This window comes from Vigna radiata, chromosome 4 (genome assembly GCF_000741045.1).
Source record: "Vigna radiata var. radiata cultivar VC1973A chromosome 4, Vradiata_ver6, whole genome shotgun sequence".
NCBI lineage: Eukaryota > Viridiplantae > Streptophyta > Magnoliopsida > Fabales > Fabaceae > Vigna > Vigna radiata.
The window spans coordinates 20508557-20531303 of NC_028354.1; the positions used below are offsets into that span (position 1 = coordinate 20508557).

General features: G+C 30.5%; 2 protein-coding genes and 1 long non-coding RNA gene across 4 annotated transcripts; 2 read left to right on the top strand and 1 right to left on the bottom strand.

Moving 5' to 3' along the window:
• The first annotated feature begins 3098 nt into the window (after positions 1-3098).
• Positions 3099-7046, top strand: LOC106759456 (transaldolase). Its single transcript, XM_014642634.2, has 7 exons — positions 3099-3351; positions 4319-4490; positions 4647-4696; positions 5300-5600; positions 5880-6068; positions 6162-6344; positions 6511-7046. Exons 1-7 carry the CDS (start codon positions 3161-3163, stop codon positions 6754-6756), a joined length of 1332 nt encoding a protein of 443 aa, XP_014498120.1. The 5' UTR covers positions 3099-3160; the 3' UTR covers positions 6757-7046.
• A 3247-nt stretch (positions 7047-10293) lies between these two features.
• LOC106759493 (protein NRT1/ PTR FAMILY 6.1) lies at positions 10294-13179 on the top strand. The gene is made up of 4 exons (XM_014642680.2): positions 10294-10841; positions 10966-11183; positions 11374-11954; positions 12053-13179. Exons 1-4 carry the CDS (start codon positions 10616-10618, stop codon positions 12921-12923), a joined length of 1896 nt encoding a protein of 631 aa, XP_014498166.1. The 5' UTR covers positions 10294-10615; the 3' UTR covers positions 12924-13179.
• A 2980-nt stretch (positions 13180-16159) lies between these two features.
• Positions 16160-18506, bottom strand: LOC106758813. Of its 2 annotated transcripts, XR_001375577.2 has the most exons (4): positions 18390-18505; positions 18200-18299; positions 17702-17892; positions 16160-17338 (listed from the first exon to the last, which is right to left on the bottom strand). It is a non-coding gene; the product is annotated as an uncharacterized LOC106758813 (long non-coding RNA). The 2 variants fall into 2 exon arrangements; XR_001375576.2 differs by lacking the exon at positions 16160-17338 and having other exon boundaries at positions 17812-17931; positions 18390-18506.
• Between the last annotated feature and the right edge of the window lie 4241 nt (positions 18507-22747).

The window sequence follows — 22747 nt, forward strand, 5'->3', positions numbered from 1 at the left end:
CTTCTATTATAGAACAAAATTTCTAGAAACTTTTTTATGGGTGGAGGGAGAAATTGATGGAATGTAGGAAGCAACAACCTAATTATGCCATTATACAGAAGTAGGAGTTTATTCTTGCATCTCATAGTTTTCTTTCTACCTCTCAATTTTATTTTTTTTTAAAAATACGGTAAATAACTTTTTTTGACTTTGACTTGGTCAAAACTTAATTATCATTTTTTTTTCTTTATTTATTTACTCAGCAATCCTCATCTCTCACGTTTACCGTAGCATCCTACCTCTACAAGCACAATGATCTTTTTCCGCAAATCGTTCATGCAATTTTTTCTTTCCACGACACTCTTCTCAAGTAAGTTTCATTCTTTCCTTTTTGTTTTACATTTTTATTACTTATTAATTTGGGAATAATAAGGGTGAATGGAATTTGAAATCCAACATTTAGATAATTAATTTTCCTGGATAGGTGAAGCAGATTTAAAAATCATACTAAAGTGAGATCTATTTAGAGAAGTACCTTATTTCAAATTTTGTATTAGGGTAAATATCATATTTTGAAATAAGTTTAAAAAAGACGATATTTGTAAATCTGATTTAGAAAAGTAAAATTCGATTTATGAAAGTATTGGTTTTCAAAATCTAAGTTGAAAAGGTATTGAATTTATAAGTTCAATTTAAGAAATTATCAGATTTTGAAATTTAGTAAATAAGTTTTCTGAATTTTGAAATCCAGTTTAGGAGTCTCGTAAAATTTGAAGTTTAGTTTAAGAGTTTTTAAGTTTTCAAGATCTGGTTCTATTGTTATTGTTATTTTTAATTTGATGTGTTTTAGTTTTGTTTTTGTTTTTTTAGTTTAGTTATTTGGTGTGTTATGATTTTGTTTTGTTTTTCTTTTTATGTTTAATTATTTGACGTGTTGTTTTTAATGTTTGTTGGAATTTGTTTGTTACAAAAATGGAAAGAACGCAGAGTGTCTATAAAAATCAGGTTAAGAGCTTTAGACATGATGAAGCTAGAAGGAAACCCACAACATATACTTATAGAAAAGGTCGTCGTACTAAAGTTAAAGAAACGATACCGTTAGTTCATTCAAACGTTGATGAGCAGCATGAGAATATTATTGAACAGAACAAGAATGTTGGTCAACGAGAAGATGCATTAAGTGGGTATCCTCGAAGTTTACATGACACTTCTATCTTGACCAACTATGTCGATCATGTAACATTTGCATTGTAGGAAAGTTGTGTTAGTAAAGTATATGATTATTTTTTTTTGCTTTTGCTTGTTGATGATGATTTTAAATTTTATATGCAATTGTTTTGTTTAGGACTAAGGGAGATAAAGTTGGTCAACAAGAAGATGCATTAAGGGGATATCCTGGAGGTCTACATGACATTTCTTTCTTGACCAACTATGTTGATCATGTAATATTTACGTTGTACAAAGGCTGTGTTAGTAATGTATATGATTTTTTTTTGAATTTTATATGTAATTGTTTTATTTAGGATGAGGGGAGATAAAGTTGGTCTCACATGGAAAAAAAAATTAAACAAATTTGAAACATGTGACGTGATTATTTAGAATTTTGTGATGAACTTTGGTTAGATGTCTCTTTATGATAATTTTTATGATTACGCTTATACATAGACATCCTTAAAAAAAATTAACAAAATCAAAACACAATAAATAATAATAAAAAATAAACAATATCAAATTTTAAAATTCTATTACTAAATCAACTTTCAAAATTCATAAACTCTTCAACTAAATTTTCAAAACACTCCAAAATTTGATTTCGACATCTGAGACACTCATAAATTAGATTTCAAATCTAATAATTTCCTATATTAAGTTTTGAAATATAATATCTATCCAAGATGGAATTTTGAAATCTAAATCTACTTATTCGTCAAATTTCGAAAATATGATAACTATTTCTACCAATCATATTTTAACATTTACACGATGAATGCAAAATCCACTACTATAAAAATCATATTTTATGACGTACAAAAGCGAACTATAACGTACATAGTTTTGTACGTTATAATAGTTCTACATATTTTATGACGTAGCAAAAATTTACATTATCTGAACATATTATGACACTCTTCTAAAATCAGTCCATTTTTTTTATATGAATATTGGAGAAAATTGTTTCGAATTGATATTGAGTAAAATTATCTATGTTCACATTCATTAGAGTTATTTCTTTTAAAAAGAGTGTCATAATATGTTCAAATAACGTAAATTTTTGCTACGTCATAAAATATGTAGAACTATTATAACGTACAAAACTATGTACGTCATAATTCGTTTTTGTACGTCATAAAATATGATTGTACTAATGATAATTACAAAATTTGATAGATTTTCATAAAAATAAAAACTCGATAAAAAACCGTGTAAGTGAAATACATACACGTACCCAGGAAAATCTGCTTCAACTAAACGAATGAAGATGAAATGTCATTTTATAAATGAACTCTGTTCAACAAGAAGAATGTAGTTGAAACAAGAAAAGTATTGTTGAAGAAAAAGAAGAAATGAAGTTAGTGAGAATGACTTGAGGATGTTAAGTAAATGTGAACACTAATTACTGCATACCTAATTATAATTGATAGGATTATAATAAATTTGGGATGCAGAAAGAAAAAAAGTGGGTGTAAAAACAAAGTCTACAAAAGCACCAATGGATTTCACCAATATAACCCAAATCCTAAATAGATGCTTTCCAACAACTCATTTTTTTTTTTCATATCATTCAACATAAAAATATCTGAAAATAATATTTAAATTTTAACTAATTGAAAATACTGACCTAAATATAAAAATATTTAAATAATAATAAAATAAAATGATAGCGTACAGCAGTAGCACAGTGGATGGCAGCTAGGGGACGAAACCAATGTGTTAAATTCCCATATTACCCCTCTCGTGCCTCTTATTTCGTTGCTCTGCCTCTGGCTTTTCGGTCAACCCAAAAGCTGCACCAACTTTCTCCCTACCAACTTCTTCGTGTAATAATAAAAATAAAACTGAGTCAAAAATGTATAACTACTGTGTAATATATATATATATATATATATATATATATATATATATAAATTGAAGCGATAGCACCTACTGTACTGGCTGCTGCGTTTGGTTGTTGCAATTCCCAATGGCTTCCGTTTCCAAGCTCTCAACGCCAAATCCAGCTGCTTCCTTATCAGAAGCGCTTCGACCCGGACGCGATTCTTCTCGCAACTGCTTCCTCTCCATCAGACCTTCTTCTTCCGCCGCAAATTACAAAATTAACCTCTCCGCTTCCCTCCGATCTCGTCACTCCCTCCCTCTTAAAACCTCTCTCCGGTAAGTTTTCTCCGATCCTTCTCGCGCTTTTATCGGATCGCCATTTTCTTTCTCCTCTCTCCCCATTTCGCTCGATCTCTCACACCGCATCAACATGCACCTCTTATTTTATTTTATTTTATTTATTTATTTTGTTTTTCCCGTTTTCGTGAATCGCTGAAGTTGAAAGAAACAACAAGCGATCGCCATCGTAATTGTCGTTAGGTCGTGTCTGGTTGGATGTAACCGCTGAAAATAGATACAAGTTTTGATAGCTGGTACAACTTAATTTTTACGGAAGCATGAAAGAGGAACGCGTTTTGTTTCTTATTTTTTATTTTGTTTTCAGCTGAGATTTTCGTTTCAAAAGTTTTTAGCTGGTATAAGTTTTTTACAAGAATGCTCGCTTCAGACTTTGTCTTTGCAATTTTCGTGCGAGCTGTCAATTGTGTTGCTGTGAACTGGGAATTGCGTGCAAGTATGATGCACATGCGGATAGTATGATTATTCTAAAAAATTATAGATTTTAAAGAAAAAATATGTTGGATACGATCATACATATCTAGATATTTATTAGAAATCATACGACACAGAGAAACCTATAATTGCAATTTTGTAAATCCAGGTTGAAAAAAATTTCTTTTTCATTACTGGAACTAATAAAAATTATAAGTAACCAATCACTTTCTCTGTTGTCTACTTAAATGATTATTATCAATCTCGTTCCGTTCTTGAAATTATCCATAAAGAATACAAAATTCATTTTTTCTTGAAATTATCCATAAAGAGGACAAATTTCATTTTTTGGTTCATCAGGGACAATGCTTCTATGTTTCTTTTAAGTTATAGATAGCTTGTTGGAGTCATTTGCCTATATAGACACTTCCAAAGGCCTCCTTAAATGACGAATATTTTCAAGGAGGCTTTGTTTTTATCTAAACAGTTTATATGGGAGGCGAATGGTTGACGCTTGATTGTTTTCATTCAGGATTAAATGCTCTCAAACTGATGGGAATGGAAGTCCTGCAAAGAGGACAGTGCTTCATGATCTCTATGAGAAAGAAGGGCAGAGTCCATGGTATGATAATCTCTGCAGACCCGTTACAGATCTGCTTCCTCTAATAGCCAGTGGTGTCAGAGGTGTCACCAGCAACCCTGCGGTAATGTTTTTTATTTTTGAAATGTTTTCCATATTCTGATAATGATAATAATACACAAATTGAAACTGATTAATGTTCCCAACATTTCTTGCGAGTTGTAAGATACATTCTTTGGATGTTGCTATTCTAATCTGCTGTCTGTCCATGTGATTGCAGATCTTTCAGAAAGCTATCTCGTCCTCTGATGCCTACAATGATCAGTTCAGGTACCATGAATATCTTATATAAATTCTGACATTTCTTTTTATATCATAACAGGCAATGTGGTGGACAAGGTACTACAAACTGCGAGGCATGGACACATATCGTATTTGTCTGTGTATAGTGTGTCTTTTCAGTGTATGAGCCAATGTTAAGCATATCTTTTTCTCATGGGAAGCATCTTTTTTATTTTTTTTTTCAAACGCTCTCTCTTGGAGCTGCAAAAAGAAAGTGATGGTTAAGTGACTGTTTCTCCAAATTTAATTGAAACAAAACTTAGTTGCAGTTTTGTCAGTCTATTCACAATGTAGTTTAGTATAGTAAAAGTAAACTACACCGATGTGACACTCCTTAGCTCCAATTGTTCATGTGATGGGTAGCTCGTCACTGCATTAAGTATACTGTTGAGTCTGTTTTTGGTTTCATATTCGTGCAAGTTTATTATTGTATACTGTTATCAAAAGAAGAAAAATATTAAAAAAGAGAGAAAATAATGGTTTTCGGTCTTATGGGCATGTTAGTAACGCTCTTATTGGTGTACGTTGCACTGTAGTGTAGCAATATCCTTTCTACTGTTATAGCTAAAAATAAATTACTCAATCATGCAGGGAACTTGTGCAAGCTGGGAAAGACATTGAAAGTGCATATTGGGAACTTGTAGTAAAGGATATCCAAGATGCCTGCAAACTATTTGAACCAATATATGATCAAACAGATGGTGGTGATGGCTATGTTTCTGTTGAAGTATCACCCAGGCTCGCAGATGATACTGAGGGAACCATAGAAGCTGCAAAATGGCTTCATAAAGTGGTTGACCGCCCCAATGTGTATATAAAGATTCCAGCTACAGAGGCATGTGTCCCTTCAATTAAGGAAGTTATTGCTAATGGGATAAGTGTGAATGTGACGGTGAGTTTGTGCTACATCCTTTCATATAATATAAATTAAATTAGTTTTGTGTGGTATGATTTGCAATTCTAGATTGGCTTATTGGTACTCCTGATAAGCGATCCTTTAGATTTTGTCATTGCTACCATTACGAATTGTACTGTTATTTTAAAAGCTCAAGCTCGTGTCGTGTCTAATAGGAATTTGAAAAGTCAACAGTCCTGACCAGTGACATTTGTCTTGATCTCTTTTACTTGCATGGTTAAAGTATAATTATGTTTCTGGTATTTGTGTGTACAGCTGATATTCTCTCTCGCAAGATACGAAGCTGTTATTGATGCTTACTTGGATGGTCTTGAGGCATCAGGGTTAAATGACCTCTCTAGAGTTACGAGTGTTGCCTCTTTCTTTGTCAGTCGAGTTGACACTCTCATTGACAAGTCCCTTGAGAAAATTGGCACCCCAGAAGCCCTTAATCTACGCGGCAAGGTAACTGTTTATGGTTTACGAAATGACTATTCTTGCCTTTGGATTTATCACACCTGTGAATTTATTCTCATAACGGCTCATTGAATTTTACAGGCAGCAGTTGCCCAAGCAGCATTGGCTTACCAGCTCTACCAAAGGAAATTTTCTGGTCCTAGGTGGGAAGCTCTAGTTAAGAAGGGAGCCAAGAAGCAAAGGCTCCTCTGGGCCTCAACTAGTGTCAAGAATCCCGCCTATCCTGACACCTTATATGTTGCACCTCTTATTGGACCTGACACTGTAAGCTATCTTATTTTTCATTTTGTCAGTTTATAATTAGGATACTTGATCTTTGGCAAATAATGGACTCGTTGTTTTTCCTTGATTGTTTGTAACAAACTTAGAAGTCAAAGGGTTTACCAATATTTTTTGTTGTATCTCATAGCAACATATTCTTACTTGGCAGGTATCAACCATGCCAGACCAAGCCCTTGAAGCATTTATCGATCATGGTACTGTTTCCAGGACAATAGACTCAAATGCATCTGAAGCTGAGGGAATATACAATGCTCTCCAGAAATTGGGTATTGACTGGGGCCATGTTGGTAACCAGCTTGAACTAGAAGGAGTGGATTCGTTTAAGAAGAGCTTTGACAGCCTCCTGGATTCGCTGCAAGAGAAGGCAAACTCTCTTAAGTTGGTCAGTCACTGAAGTGTGATCGTCATGGTTAGCAATGCTGTGTATGATGCCATTTATGGATTAATAAAAGGCAGTAGCTATGCACTCTGTGCTGCTGTAAATGTGCTTCATGGAGTCATTTAGAGGGATAGTGATACAATGGGAATGGGAAATTGTCCCCTTTGAGTCGAGCGTTTTTGTTTCTTTCCCATTATGCATTATGTGTGCGATTTCATTCCTTTGTGCTTGTGATGTCACTGATGTGTCAACTCTTCCATTTTAGTTCGAATATTTATTCTAAAAGGTCCTTTCTCCTAACCCTATCAAGCCATTTCTAATATGAAGGCTTAGGCCTGAAAGATTGTGAAAACGACGTATAAGGGAAATTGGAATTTGGTAAACTGCCTCGGCAAGGGTAGTTGCTACATCCTACTCAAAATTGGAAGTTTTATTTACCTTCTAAAGTATTATGTGAATATAAAAGTCATCACTCGTGGATCCAATTTTGTATTCCACTTTAGTCAGTCCCAAAGGGATGCATGAAGTGATTTTTAGGTGTTCCTGGCATACAAACATGGCAAAAAAGATTAAATGGTATTGTTATTTCACTCTGAAATCAATTCTATTTTAATTTTATGTGAAAAGAAATCTTAAACCTAGTTATAGCTATGATTTTTTTTCTTCTAAAATTATACTCAAACGATTTGACGAATTGTGTCTCTCACTACCACTTAATGCTAAAAAACCTACTAAAAATTATCATTTTAGAAACTCAATAAAAGAAGCAATCATAAAAGTTATTCAATTTAAAGCAATGAGAAAGAGATAGATCACGGGTGAGAATAACAAACAGTGCATATTTTTAGAAGCGTAAGTCCATACCAATATTAATATACTCGCTAACTAATTTTTTTTACACTAGATTTGTTTATGACAATTTTTTCTAAAACACTTAAAAAAATTGAAATTTGTTTCTCTTTATATTAAAATTAGCTCATGGTTTATATTCAACATAAGAGAGATTTATCTCAATTTTATTACATTTAACAAAGCTAAAAGGTTAATTTTAAATTTAAAAATAAAAACAAAGCTATCTAAAATTTGGAGGATTGAAAAACATTTCATCAATTATTGTCTTCTAAATGCTGTTAAAAAAATCCTTTTAGAGTAATATTATAACTACATTTATGAACTGATGGGATAAATTTGTCCAATTTATATGACTCATGCAAGGTAGAGACTTTCAAATGGATTAGTAGTTGTGGAAGCTGGTGAAAATATGGTGTATATATAGTGGTTTTAATGTGATGAAATGATGACTTATCCTCTAAGTTATATGACTCAAGCAAGGCAAAAAGGTTATGATGGTGTTTGGGTACTCTCAAGAGAAGTTGAGCCAACTCTTAAGAAAAGGTGGCTAGAGGAAACCTAAATTGGGTGTTCTAGCTTTGGTGACTTAAGTTGAATAGTATGACACAAAGTTGGAAGCATAATAATATTCAACTCAAAGGTTGATGACAAAATTTTGACAACTCTGACCTTTGCTAACTATTTTGCTCAAAACTTTCTTTACAAAACTACAAATGGGATGATTATTTCTTTTGTTGGAAATTATACTCAAAGGACTTTAATTTGACCACAGACACGTAATTTTTTGGACCTCTGAGTTAGATGCAATTTAACTTTGAAAATTGTCAACCTTTACTGCAATAACTGTTTTATGTGTAGGAGAGATTGATTTGGACCATTTCAAGATAGCTACAACAAGACAAGGCTAGGAAAGCATAAGGACAAACAAAAATAACCTCAACTCTAATTACCAAATGATGGAATAAGCTCCTCCAAGCTATATGACTCAAGCAAGGCGGACATTTCCAAAAGGGTTAGTGGTTATGAAAGCTTGATGGTAGTGGAGATATGGTGGTGGGTTTAATGTGGAAAGATGGTGGCTTCTCCTCCACAATATACGACACAAGCAAGGGGAGAGTTATGTTGGTGTTTGATGTACTCTCGAAAGAGGTTGGGCCAACTAAAGAGGAATGGTGGCTAAGAGGAAACCTAGAAAAGATGCTCTAGCCTTGGTGATCTGAATTGAGTAGTATGACACAAATTCGACTGCATAACAATACTAAATTCAAAGGTGAATTTATATGGGGGAGACACCTTCATTTATAGGCTTAAGGTGTTTTCAAATTATAAAAGCAAAACCTAAAAACCTCAACTTGACTTGCTTGGACACTAAGGTAAAAATCCTCTACATTAGGAGGAAGACATATGGTCACTAACATAGGAGAATCCTTTCCCTTCCTAAAATGATACATAGCCACTACCTATGAAAAATCCTCTCCATTAGGAACATGACACATAACAAGAGCATGTGTCTCATAAAAGAGGGCAATTTAGAGATCACTCTAACCAAGGATCCACCAACTTCTAAAATGTTTGCTCTCCAATCTAGGTTTTACCACAGATCGAGGTATCTCTTTAGGATCCATCTCCTTTAAGTCCAAAACCCTATATTACAACCCAAAACCCAAATACAAGATCCAAAAAAACCCTACTTTACTTGGCTCATTATACAAGATCTAAAATAAACCTAATCTACTAAAAACTCATTAATGATCTATGATAATAAGTGCTTGGACCCACATTCTACAAATGACTCAAACTCTTTTTGAACATACTTGGCTAGAAAATATGTCATCAAGAACCCACCCAATTTTTCACGTTTACCTTATAAAACCTTTACTTTTGAACTTAGACGCATCTACAAGTACATATGCACGTGCTCTTCACAAGATACATTGCATTATTCAAGCACAATAAGATGATGTTGAAATTTTGAGTTTATATCGGTACTAGAACTATCAAATAAGCAATGTGTACAAGAGGATTCTTTTCAGATAAGTAGAAGGTTTAAATCTTGATGGAGTTGTGTGGAGAAATTGGACCACAACATTGAAGTAGAAGAATTTAAAAGCAAGCACAAAATTTCAAGCAGCTGACAAATCCCCAACCTCCCCCATTCATGTGGAAATTTATGTGCATCCATATTTTCATGCTGAACAAACCCAAAAATTCTTAAGCAAAGCGACAGTGGGAACATGATTTGAAATAAACTACTACCACTTACATGCAAACACCAATCAATGACAGCAATGGTGCCAGCCTCCATAACAGGTGACAATAAATGCCCTGTATTCAATGGGACGGATTCAATGATTTTATTTTTATCGAGAAAAATAACGTACTTTTCTTAATTTTAATGTGTCCAATGATCAATTTCAAAAAACAATATAAAAGAAACCATTTAAAAATTGAAAAAAATTACATTATTTTTTCCGAGAAAAACTCATTGAATCCCTTCCTCATATTGATGTATAGTGTTGTTGTACTGCTATTTATTGAGCATGGTTGGTTTCAAGGTGTTAGTTGAATCTTCCTTTAATGATGGGCCCTTTCCCTAACTGTGACAAAAAAGATCAACTGTTTAGAATTCCTGCACTCTTAACCTTGGATTCATACATAAGTAAAAAAAAAAGTGACATACATTTATCACATACACTCTTAGAAGTAACTCCAGTCAAGGAAATGTAGGGTCCAAACCTACACCACAACTGATTTCTTTTCCTTTTATTTTCCTGTCTTGAAGAATTAATCAGACTCTGAGCACATCCATAAGTAGAAGAGCAAGGCCAACCAAAGAAGTAGGAGAAGTTGGTGCCTTTAGTGTATCCATATTTCAGAATGATTTTTTCCCACTCTTTGCTTTTTTTCATTGCTGATTCCTGATGGCTGAAGAGGTAGATCCATGACCCTTTTCATGTGTTTTGAGGTTTTGATCTGAAGATTAAGGAAAAGTAGTAGTAGCTAGTGTTGTGTGTTTCGAGAGATGGATAACACCGAAATCAAATCACCAGCAGAAAGCTCCCTTGAAGGGACACCAGGCACTTCAATAAACAGAAAGAAGCTAGCCATTTACTTCATTGAATCTGAGGATAGAAGAATGGCCTTTGGTCGTGGATACACAGCAGGATCTACACCAGTTGATATCCATGGCAAATCCATTGTTGATCTTTCAAAAACTGGTGGATGGATTGCAGCCTTCTTTATATTTGGTACATATTCATTCTCTCTTTATGTGTGCTTGTGCAGTGGACAATACTGGAACAGAACAACTAGTGGTTATGTTTTATGAACATGTGATTTAAGAAAGAGATTCCGTGTTTTGTGTTGTTGTAGGAAATGAAATGGCAGAAAGAATGGCTTATTTTGGGCTTTCAGTGAACATGGTTGCCTTCATGTTCTACGTGATGCACAGACCATTCACGAGTTCATCCAACGCAGTAAACAATTTCTTAGGGATATCACAAGCTTCCTCTGTGCTGGGTGGTTTTCTAGCAGATGCATATCTTGGACGCTACTGGACAATAGCTATCTTCACCACAATCTATCTTGCAGTAACAACACTATTCCTCTTTTACATCAATAATATATCTTATTTCAGAAACCAGTTATTATTCATTTTACTGTTATATTTTCACGTAGACTTTTTAAAGCTAGAATAACAGTGAAAAACACATATTTCTATTTCTATTTACATGTGTTTATATAAAACATTTGATTGCAAGATTGGATTTTTCCAAACAGGGTTTGACAGGAATAACACTGTGTGCAACAATAGGGAAGTTTGTGCCGAACCAAGCAGAGTGTGACCAACTTTCTCTGCTACTGGGAAAGTGCGAGCCAGCAAAAACATGGCAAATGACATACCTTTACACGTTTCTATACATAACAGCGTTTGGAGCAGCAGGAATAAGGCCATGCGTGTCATCTTTTGGAGCAGATCAGTTTGATGAGAGAAGCAAAAACTACAAGGAACACCTTGACAGATTCTTCAACTTCTTCTATCTGTCAGTGACCATTGGAGCAATTGTGGCCTTCACAGGAGTGGTTTACGTGCAGATGCAATATGGGTGGGGATCTGCATTTGGGTCACTCGCAATTGCCATGGGAATATCAAACATGGTCTTCTTCATAGGCACCCCTTTGTACAGACACAGATTACCGGGAGGGAGTCCTCTAACTAGGGTTGCTCAAGTTCTGGTGGCTGCATTTCGAAAGAGAAATGCCCCTTTTTCAAGCAGCGACTTCATAGGCTTGTACGAGGTTCCTGGTAGACACTCTGCTATAAAAGGAAGTCGAAAAATTCCTCACACTCCTCATTTCAGGTCATTTTTTCACCCTAAAGCTTTTAACTTTTTACAATTTATGATAAAGGGTGCAAGATTAGATAAGTGGTGCTTTCTGTTCGTTCTCTTCATTTAAGGTTTCTTGACAAGGCAGCTCTTGAACTGAAAGAAGACGGTGGAAATCCGAGTCCATGGAGGCTCTGCACCGTGACTCAGGTTGAGGAAGTGAAGATCCTTCTGAAACTGATCCCCATACCAGCCTGCACAATCATGCTCAACGTCGTTCTCACAGAGTTTCTGACTCTCTCAGTTCAACAGGCATACACTCTCAACACCCACTTGGGTCGTCTGAAACTCCCAGTCACATGCATGCCCGTCTTCCCAGGCCTAAGCATTTTCCTCATTCTATCTCTCTACTACTCCCTTTTCGTCCCCATTTTCCGACGCATCACCGGCCACCCACACGGTGCCTCTCAGCTTCAAAGGGTAGGAATCGGCTTGGCAGTCTCCATTCTCTCAGTTGCATGGGCTGCCATATTTGAACGATACAGAAGAAGCTACGCAATAAGACATGAATACGAGGCTACTTTCCTCACGCCCATGCCTAACCTCAGTGCTTATTGGTTGCTGATTCAATACTGTCTCATTGGTGTGGCCGAAGTCTTCTGCATTGTCGGCCTCTTGGAGTTCCTTTACGAGGAAGCCCCCGATGCCATGAAGAGCATAGGCTCAGCTTATGCTGCACTCGCCGGTGGCTTGGGTTGTTTTGTGGCAACTATTATAAACAACATCATTAAATCTGCCACTGGGAACATCGATAAAGAACAACCTTCTTGGTTGTCTCAGAACATCAACACTGGCAGGTTCGATTACTTCTACTGGCTTCTCACCGCTTTGAGCGCACTCAATTTTTGCATCTTCGTATATTCGGCTCGTAGATATAAGTACAGGGCACAGCAAGATCATGAGATGGAGAAACATGAAATGTCATACGTTGGAACATCCTAGTTTTCAACACAGTAAAATGCTGTCTTTGATCCATTCAATAACTTGTAATGGTCTTCTCCTTGTGTGATAGTTAGGGAGTATTCTGCATGAGATGATGGATTTCCTTCTGAAGGATAGTTACTCCCTCAGGTAACTTAGTTAAATTAAACAGTTTCTTGCAAGCAAAAGATGATAAGAAAAAGAGAGAATTGCATAGATATTAAGTAGTATACGAATTCTGCTGAATCTTTTAAAGTAGTTCAAAGCAGTTTCTTGAGACTTTATATGAAAAACTAGGGACAGTTACTTCGTGCACCCATCATTTTCTTTCTGTACTCTACTGCTGTATTTCATGGCCCAACTATTTCAAGGTGTTTTGGATCATCTGATTAACAGTTTCTCTCTATTTTTCAATTTTCGAAAATATTTTGAAATTATGTTTTCTCTTCAAAAATATTTTAAAATTTGTTAAAAGAATTTTTTCTTCTAACAAATTTTAAAATCTAATAAACTTTCAAAAAATTCTTCAAAAATTTCAAAATTCATTGAAGATTTTAAAAACTCATTTAACAAATTTTAAAATTTATTGAAAAGCCTTTAAAAAATCTTTCAATAGATTTTAAAATTTGTTTAAAAAAAATATGGAGATATAAGATTTTTTGAATTACAGAAAATAGTTTTGAAATTTTAAAAAGATTTGAAAGTGCAAAATGAAATTGTTGGATATACAGGAAAAAAATGCCTTAACAGTAAATTTTTAGCTGAATTAGTTTAGTTAACAATTTAGATAAAAAAATGTATCAATAATGTAGGTTTCTTGAAATTTTGTAATTAAAATCACGAAAAGAAATAGGTCGACAAAACTGTTAAAGTTTAGGAATTACAATAAATAGAAAAACTAAATTATTGATTAGAAATGTTTTTAAAAAAAGATAGAAATTATAACTTCAAATTTATTTTTTACTATAAAAATCAAATAAATTTAATTTTCACTCATCTAATTAATAATTTATTTGTTTCTTATACGTTTAAATAGAAAAAAAAATGAAAAGTGGGCATATTAGGAGGCGGTAAATAAATAAATAAAAAAAACACCTTAATAATACTTTTTTTATTTAATATAAAAATAAAGATTTGAATACACTGAAATTTATTTCAACATTTGAATTTAAATAAATAGTTTAGATTACGAGATACATATAATGTAATTGTTATATATAAAGAGGTTAATTAAAATAGGAAGATAATCAAATGGTTCACATTTCTCTAAGTTAAAACTGAACTTAATTATTATAATACAATAATTTCTTAGTTAAACTGTATTTATAAATTATAAGAGAGAGGTGTTTTAAATGGTTTGGAGAGTTCTGTACAGATCAATTAAATTAAAAATTATAATAGGAGAAATATCATTTACCTTCTTTAAAATGATGTTAAAGAAGGGTTTTAAAATGATGTATTATTACATTTAAAGATGTGATATTGAATAAAAAATATAAAAATGGTAAAAATAAGGTTTTAAAAATATAAAAGTTATAAAAAAATAGAAGCGTATGTTTTATATAAATAAAATACGAAAAATTACTTTATTAAAACATAAAGAAAGTAATTTTTTAAAACATAAAAGATATTGAAAATTATTTAAATTTTTCTCGTTCTTTCAAACTTTTGATTGAAATGATTATTGTTTACAACTTTATATTTTCTTAAAATATTGTTTGACTAAATTAAACACTACCATATAGAATATGATAGACAACTTTTAGTGCAAATGCATTATTTTCATCACTATAAGAAAAAATATAACGGTTGCTTCACTTTGTCATTGTCATCACAAAAGTAAAGAATCATTTTGTGGTTCTATATATAAACAAAAGTTAAATAGTAATGATTGCTTTATTGAAATAATTATAAAATTCAAACAATAAAAAAAAAAAGCATAATGAATAACATGGTTTTTGTGTTACAATTTAGAAAAAAAAAAAGTAAATAACAATCATATGATCAACTCTTAGAAAATCCGATATATTTTTTAAATCAGTTTTGTGAGATTAAATTAAGTTTAAAAATAACTTTTTAATATAAAAATCGGAAAAATATCACTGAAGATTGGAAATTATTACACATAATCTAGATTAATATTTATTATTTCTTCTGTATAAAATCAAGTATTTTTTTTTTAATTTGTAAAAAATGTTAATAAAATATGACTACACTTGAAAATTTGATTGGACCATAACATTTCAAAAACGCAATAATTTCTTACAAAAAAGCATTATTATATATTTTGTATATGTTATTATATTAAGTTGACCTCACTAATCCAATTCAACCACATTTACAAATCAAGTTAGATTAGATTTGGTTAATATAGATTTCATTAGATTTTTGACACATTGCTTACAATGACCTAACTATATATATTAATATAAATATAATTCACATTAGTTTATTATTAGATTAGTAGCTTTGAGCTTTTTTGAGTTGAAAGTTTGTAAATGAAACAAAAGTCACAGACAATTCATCTCGTCAACCAATATAAACGACTCACTGTAAACATTCCTTTCATCAATAATCATCATTCTTGATGACTTGTTTTCTGTTAACTTTTAAAAATTAAAATTTAGTTTGATTAGTTACAAATTAGTAGATTAAATAAGTTAATTTCATTTAATTATAATTTTTTTTCTTCAATCTCAATAAAAATTACAATTTTTTTTAAATTAAAATATAGATAAAATTTAGTTGAAATAGAATCTAAAATGATGTAACTCTAAATATAATAAAAAAATTTTAAAATACGATATAATTCAAATATATTTATAAATACGAGAATATTTAGAGTCTTCACTTTCTTAACATAATTTAATATTTAAAATTTATGGATGAGTTGTGATTCACTAGTGATTCAATAGTTTAATTTGAGTAAATTGTGATTTTTTAGTGAATCGAGTTTATTTCTGATCCATACTTAAATTTATAACTTTTCTAATACAATCCATCTCAAACTCATATTGATTTTGACTGTTTCGCAAATTTTAATTCATTTTAACAATTCTGTATTACAACTTTATAACACTTTAAATTCATCTTTAATATGGGTTCTCACATTCAAAAAACCTCCATAAAATTTACATTTTTCTTTTAAAATCTAAAATATTTTAACTTTGGTAAATTTTAGAACATCTACAATAAAATCCTTTAAAAGAAATTTATACGAAGTATCATTTTTAGTACGACATAAATTAAAAAATTATAATTAAATTTAATATATTTTAAGTTTTACTTGATTTAGTTACGAATATAAAGTTTGTGATATATATGAATTAACTTGTATTTAAGTCGAGGGGGTGAAAACATGAATTTCAGGATGATTATGGTAAACATTGTAGGTCTCATGTGAAAATAGTTTGCAGTACAAACTTGACATTCATCATGGCCGAAGGGAGGGAAACAACATAGTACCATCAATCTTTTGTCTAGGAGTCTACAGAACCGAGAGGTGGGTGGAACTACCACCATGTACGTAAAGAGCTAAGTCCAGTGTATATAACGTTGTATTAATTTTGTTTATCTCAGTATAAACAAAGCATTTGTGTTGTTTCGTAAACATATAGTTTCAGCTCAGTTTTTCTCTTTCCTATATAGTTTAACATGGTAATCAGAGGATTTTATAAAACGGGCTTAGTAAATTTCTCTAGAGGATTTTTTCTTTTTGGTTAATCTATCCTATTGAATCCACGATTCAACATTTCTAAAATTGTATGAACGTCCTTCAATCATGCTTTTTATCCCATAGTGCTTACCTTCATCTTATTTAATCAATGTAAAATCCTAATAACAAGAACATTACAATCAAGCAAGTGCTAAGAAAAGAAGAGTTGTTCCTCTATTTTAACACTAACCAATTATCATCATTCTGTCATTCTTTAACACTAACCATTTCCTTCTATATAAATATATCTAAGAGTTTATAAAATAAGAAAAACAAAGTATTTGATAATGCTCAAAAGTTTACAGTGTTGATTGTGATTTTGTCATTAGACATTAACTTGTTCTTAAAAACAAAAGTTACTCATCCTTAAATGATAAAGCAACCATCTTTAGACTCATATTGCTTTTAGTTTTTAAAGATAAGAAGGTCAATTGATTAAATAAATCCTAAATTATTAGTAATATATCCTTTATAAATAAATATAGCATAGGAAAGTTGTTCAACATGCATCCCAAAATATATAAAATACTAGAAAAAAACTAAAAATTTGGTCCCCATTAAAACAGCACACAGGAAAATGCAAAAGCTTGTACTAATATGGGCAACTAAGAGCATGTCTGGATCAAATAACAATTATAATAACATTAATAGCAAAGAATTATTAATGAAGTGATAAAAGGTGGAAAACCTTGTGTTGTGGAGGAGCTCCACTGGGAGAGTCCTTCAGCAGAATGGAACATACGAGAAGAGGGAGTGTTAGAAAATTGATTTCTATTGAAAATGAGGATGTTCTAAGAGTACAAGGAAGAACAAATCATGTGATCAGTGAGTGAGTGAATCAAAGATGTTTTTATAAAAAAAAAAAACCTTGTATTTGTTTTGTGTAAGGTTGTTAGAATGCAGGCCAATCAATAACTACGACCCTCAGTTCAGTGATGCTTTCAGATACCCATTTTTCATAGACTGTAGCAGATATTTGATACAATGACATATTAAATAACATGGCAATGTTTTCATTACAACATCGTTGAAGTACTTTAACAATTTTCTGTATTGTCCGTAACAGCCAGAACACAGAACTAACCTTCTCTGGGTTTTCTTCATTTAGCTCGAGACCAGTTTCTTCACCAGCTATGTCAGGGATCTTCTCCATTAGTCGACGCTCAATGCCCATTTTCATTGTTGTAACAGAGCTTGGACAGGAACCACATGCTCCCTGTAGTTTCAACCGCACGACATTGCCATCAATTTCATGCAAAGCTACACTTCCACCATCTGCAATGAGATACGGTCGAATTTCATCCAATACACTTTCTACACGGTACGAGCATAAAATTAACATGAGAATCTGAAACTGAATTTGAAATTAAAGAAGCAATACTGACAAACTAAGGTGGCAAGAAAATAGTTTGTATATTTTCTAAAAATAGATTACATTTTCTTATTAAGATTAAAAATACTTTTGCATAAAGCAGCATTTCGGTATTATGTTGAAACGTAAAAAGACAACAATTTCATTGAATCTGACAAATTCAATTGAAAGAAGGATACAGAAAAAGTGCAGATTTTTAAAGAGACTAACCAAGGCTACGTGTAGAGCGCCGTAAATGAATACGAAAGGAAGAACGCAAAACCTTGCCCTTCCTCCCGAAAGAAGCGTGCCCACCGGAAAACCTGATTCCCTGCGAAGGAAAAATTGCAAGATGAGATTAGAAAATAAGAGGGTTATTCCAAAATAATAATCCCAAAAACAAGATAAATAAAAAAAGAACCTTTTTTGATAGGAAGGAACGAGAAGCCGAACTGAAAAAAACTCAAACCGCAAGAAACTCTATACGACGATATAAGATAGAAGGTAGGAAATGAAGAGAGAATGAAATGGATGTTATATTTATAAACAGGAAAAAAAAAAGGACCGTTGCAATTCTAAACGTTACATTTCACCCGACGTCTTAAAACCAACGTTCCAAAAAAATATAATATTATATTCAAATGACCGTTGGAAAAATTTATGTACGTTGTGGTGTGTCTCTTCTTCTTCTTCACAATTTTTTCAACTTTTATGTTCATCTCCTGTACAAAACTATCTTTTCTTTCTTCTTCAACCGTTGATTATTTCTCTTCTTTTCTTTTTAAAGAAATATCATAAAATCTTTTCTATATTTAACAATCAACATTAATCAAATTAACCAAACCCTTTACGTGGATACATATCACCAGTTCAAATTTTACGAACACAAAAGACAAGAACAATCCACGAAGGAAAAAGACAAAACCATAGGCATAACAGAGTGAGTAGAAATTAAGAATGATGAAGAAATAAGACATAGATTAAAAAATTTCAACAGATTTCAAATTCATTAAAGATTTTAAAAATTCTTTTAACAAATTTCAAAATCTATTCAAGTCTTTGAAAAATCTTTCAAAATTTTCAAATTTGTTTAAAAAAATATGGAAATAAAGATGGTATCCCTGCTGTCAATTCACTATAGAATTGGAAATTATTACATCTAGATTAATATTTACTATTTCTTTTATAGAATCAAGTTTGTTTTTTTTTTAATTTGTAAAAAAGGTTAATAAAATATGACTATATCACTTAAAAAATTGATTGGAACATAACATTTCAAAGAGGTAATAATTTCTCACAAAGAAGAATTATTATGTTTTGGTTGTATTCATATATTAGGCTGACCTCACTAATTCAATTCAACCACACTTACAAATAAAGTTAGATTAGATTTGCTCAATAGATTTCATTAGATATTTGACACATTGCTTACAATTTGACCTAACTATAAATTAAAATATAAAGTATAATTCATATTAGTTTTATTAGATTAGTCGGTTTGAGCTTTTGAGTTTAAAATTTGTAAATGAAACAAAAATCACAGATAATTCATCTCGTCAACCAACGTAAACGACTTATTGTAGAAATTTCCTTTATCAATAATTATACGAGTTTATCTTATATATTTCATCACGTTTAATGACATTTTATAATACAGTTGTCAAAACATATTATTTGGCTCAAATTAAGAAAATTAATTCAATTTAGTTCATTTATTAATAAGTTCAAAATATTTAAATTCACTTTGATCATTCACATATTAGTAAATTGAACGGGTTAACTCATTTAATTACAATTTTTTTTCTCAATTATGATAAAATTATAATTTTTTTAATTGAAATCTAAATAAAATTCAATCTAAAATGATATTAAACTTCAAATAAAATCCAAAATCTTAAAAATACAATACAATCAAAATATATTTAATTTATGGATTAATTGTCAATCCAACTTATTATTGATTCAACCCAACTCAGTATAATTCAATTTAAATGAACCGAAAAATTTAGTGAACTAAGTTTATTTTTGACCCGTGCTTAAATTTGTAATTTTTTTAATCTAATTCAACTCGAACCTATAATAAATTAAATTGACTTGCAAGTTTTTACATGGTTCTATCTTACAACTTTATATGGACTAATCCTCACAAGCACCTTAATAAAATTTACAATTTTCTTTTAAAATCTAAAATATTTAGAGGAGATTCAAACTTCGATTGATTTTAGAATATCTTCATAAATAACTTAAATTCATTTGCAAAGTATTCGAACTCATAAATAAAGTCCTTTAAAAGAAATTCATGTGAAGTCAAAATAAATGAAGTGTGTCGAGATCATTTTTATTTAAGTTTCAAGCAACCATATGAGTTTGTACGACATAAATTAAAAAATTATAATTAAATTTAATATGTTTTAAGTTTTAATTCATTTAGTTACGAAGATAAAGTTTGTGATATATATGAATTAATTTCATATCTAATTTGTATGTGACATTTGTATTTAAGTCGAGGGGGTGAGAACATCAATTACAGAATGGATTGTAGTAAACATTGTCGGGCTCTTGTGTTTTCGACTGAAACAAATATAAACACAAAATAGGAGTGAGCTTAGTAGGTGTGTTGGGTGCCCATAGTAATATAAACATTTATTTTCTTACTTTACCAAAGGAAAATCAAATTCATTCTCCTTTAATTTTTTTTCTTCCTTCTCCTCGATTAAATTCAGACCTAAAATCTCTTTTCTATCCTTTTTTAGGACTTTTACGTATAAAATAACTAAGAAATACTTTTTGGCATGTTCATTTTTCTTTCTCATCTATTTAGTTTTTTTTATTTATTTTTGAATTTAATCTTAACCAAGTTTAGTGATTGATAATGTGAAAATTTTATATACTATCATTTAAATGAACTTACGAATATAAGTAAATATTAAATTTTTGTCATTTATACTTTGAGATTAGTTTGAATTTAATGTTCTGACTTGGTGAAATTTAGAAAACTTATATAAAAAATATATATATAATAATATGGTTTTGTTGGGAATGTGAAGTTTGATATCTTTGTCAAATTCTAAGTTTTCTAGTTGATGTTTGCATATATTATTCATATTAGAAAAATTTAACTCGATATCAATGTTTAGAAAAAGAGAGAGTTGTATTTATTACATTATTAATAAAGTATTTTTGTGATTTATTTTATATATTGCCAGTAATATTATCTTGATGTTATTAATATTGTATTTTAATTGTTGATATAAATAGTATAAAAAACAATTTCAATAAAAATTTTAAAAAATAAGTTTAATTAATTATATTTTATTATAAAATGTAATTAATAAATTTGTTAAAAAATTTAATTACGAATACTATTTTTATAAAACATAATGTATCAGGGTTGGTTATTTTTATTTAAAAAAAAATATCCAATTTGAGTGAGGAAGACATGGTGTATGGATGATAAATAATTATCCAAGTTTGTTATAGTATATTCTTCACTTATTTTATTTTTAATTTAATAATTAAAAAATAATTTAAATTAAAATGTCTTATTATTATTTACAAATTTAACTTACAAAGTATTTTGAATAAATAAATTTGAATGTTTAAAATTAAATCAATAATTATTATTGAATTTGATACATTAAATTGTAACTTATCATATTTTGCATTTTTTGTTCCTAAGTTTATTAGAATTGTTAAAATTTTACTACAAATAGTTTTGGTGAACTGTATTTTTTTTTTAAAATATTATAAAACCCTAAACTCATATTGTTTTACTATTCCAAACTAAAAATAAATAAATGAATATAAACACTCCTACAAATGTTAGACATAAAATAAACTTTTATTTCAATAGATGTGATCTTTCATTAAATGTTTTTTTTTTCTTTAATTGATTATCAAACACTAATTTTCTCAACAACTTGGGGCTCAATCACATATATCCTAGCACAATTACCAATTTTTGATATGGTTCATATTAATTATAAATATAATATTTTTGTTTATTCTCTTAATTTCATTTTACAGGTTTTCTAAAATAAATACCTTTAAAATCATCATAACCTACTTATATTCTAATTGTATAAATCAAAATATAAGAATATATTTTCCTAAAAAAGATCAATCTTGTTGTACCATTTGTTTCAAGCAAGCTTCAATCTTAAAAGCAAAATACACATACATGAACTTCTATATATGTAAAGTAAACATGACAACAAAGTAGATTTGTAAGAGATTAGATTCTCTTTGTCTCCATCCATGAAAAATGAAAAAAACTCGAATTAAAAAGTGTCAAGTTTATTATTTTTATATTAATCCTTATTGTGGATTCTAATGATAACTGAGGAGTCCCTTTTAAATTATTTGTAATCTACTTTTTAAAATGTATTTTTTATGTTTATGATTATCATCTCTCATGGACAAATCATAATTCATCTTAATTTTTACATATTTTTATTTATTTATTTACTAATATACTAAATTTAGTTTTATTTTCCTTTATAATTTTAATTTTTATATTGTTTTAAAAAATAGAAGTTCTAAATTTATTATTACGGACGGTTTACCTATTAATATTTGGGTTAAATATGTTTTTAGTCTCTATACTTTGGGACGATTTTGGTTTTAGTTCCTCTTTCAAACTAAGGTACAATTTAGTTCTTCAATTTTAGAAAACTCTGGTTTTAGTCCTTTTTACCAAATTTTTTTAACTTTATTTGTTGTTTTAAACGCGTTTATCAGTTAACATTGAAACAAAAATGTGTCAAACAGTATAAACAA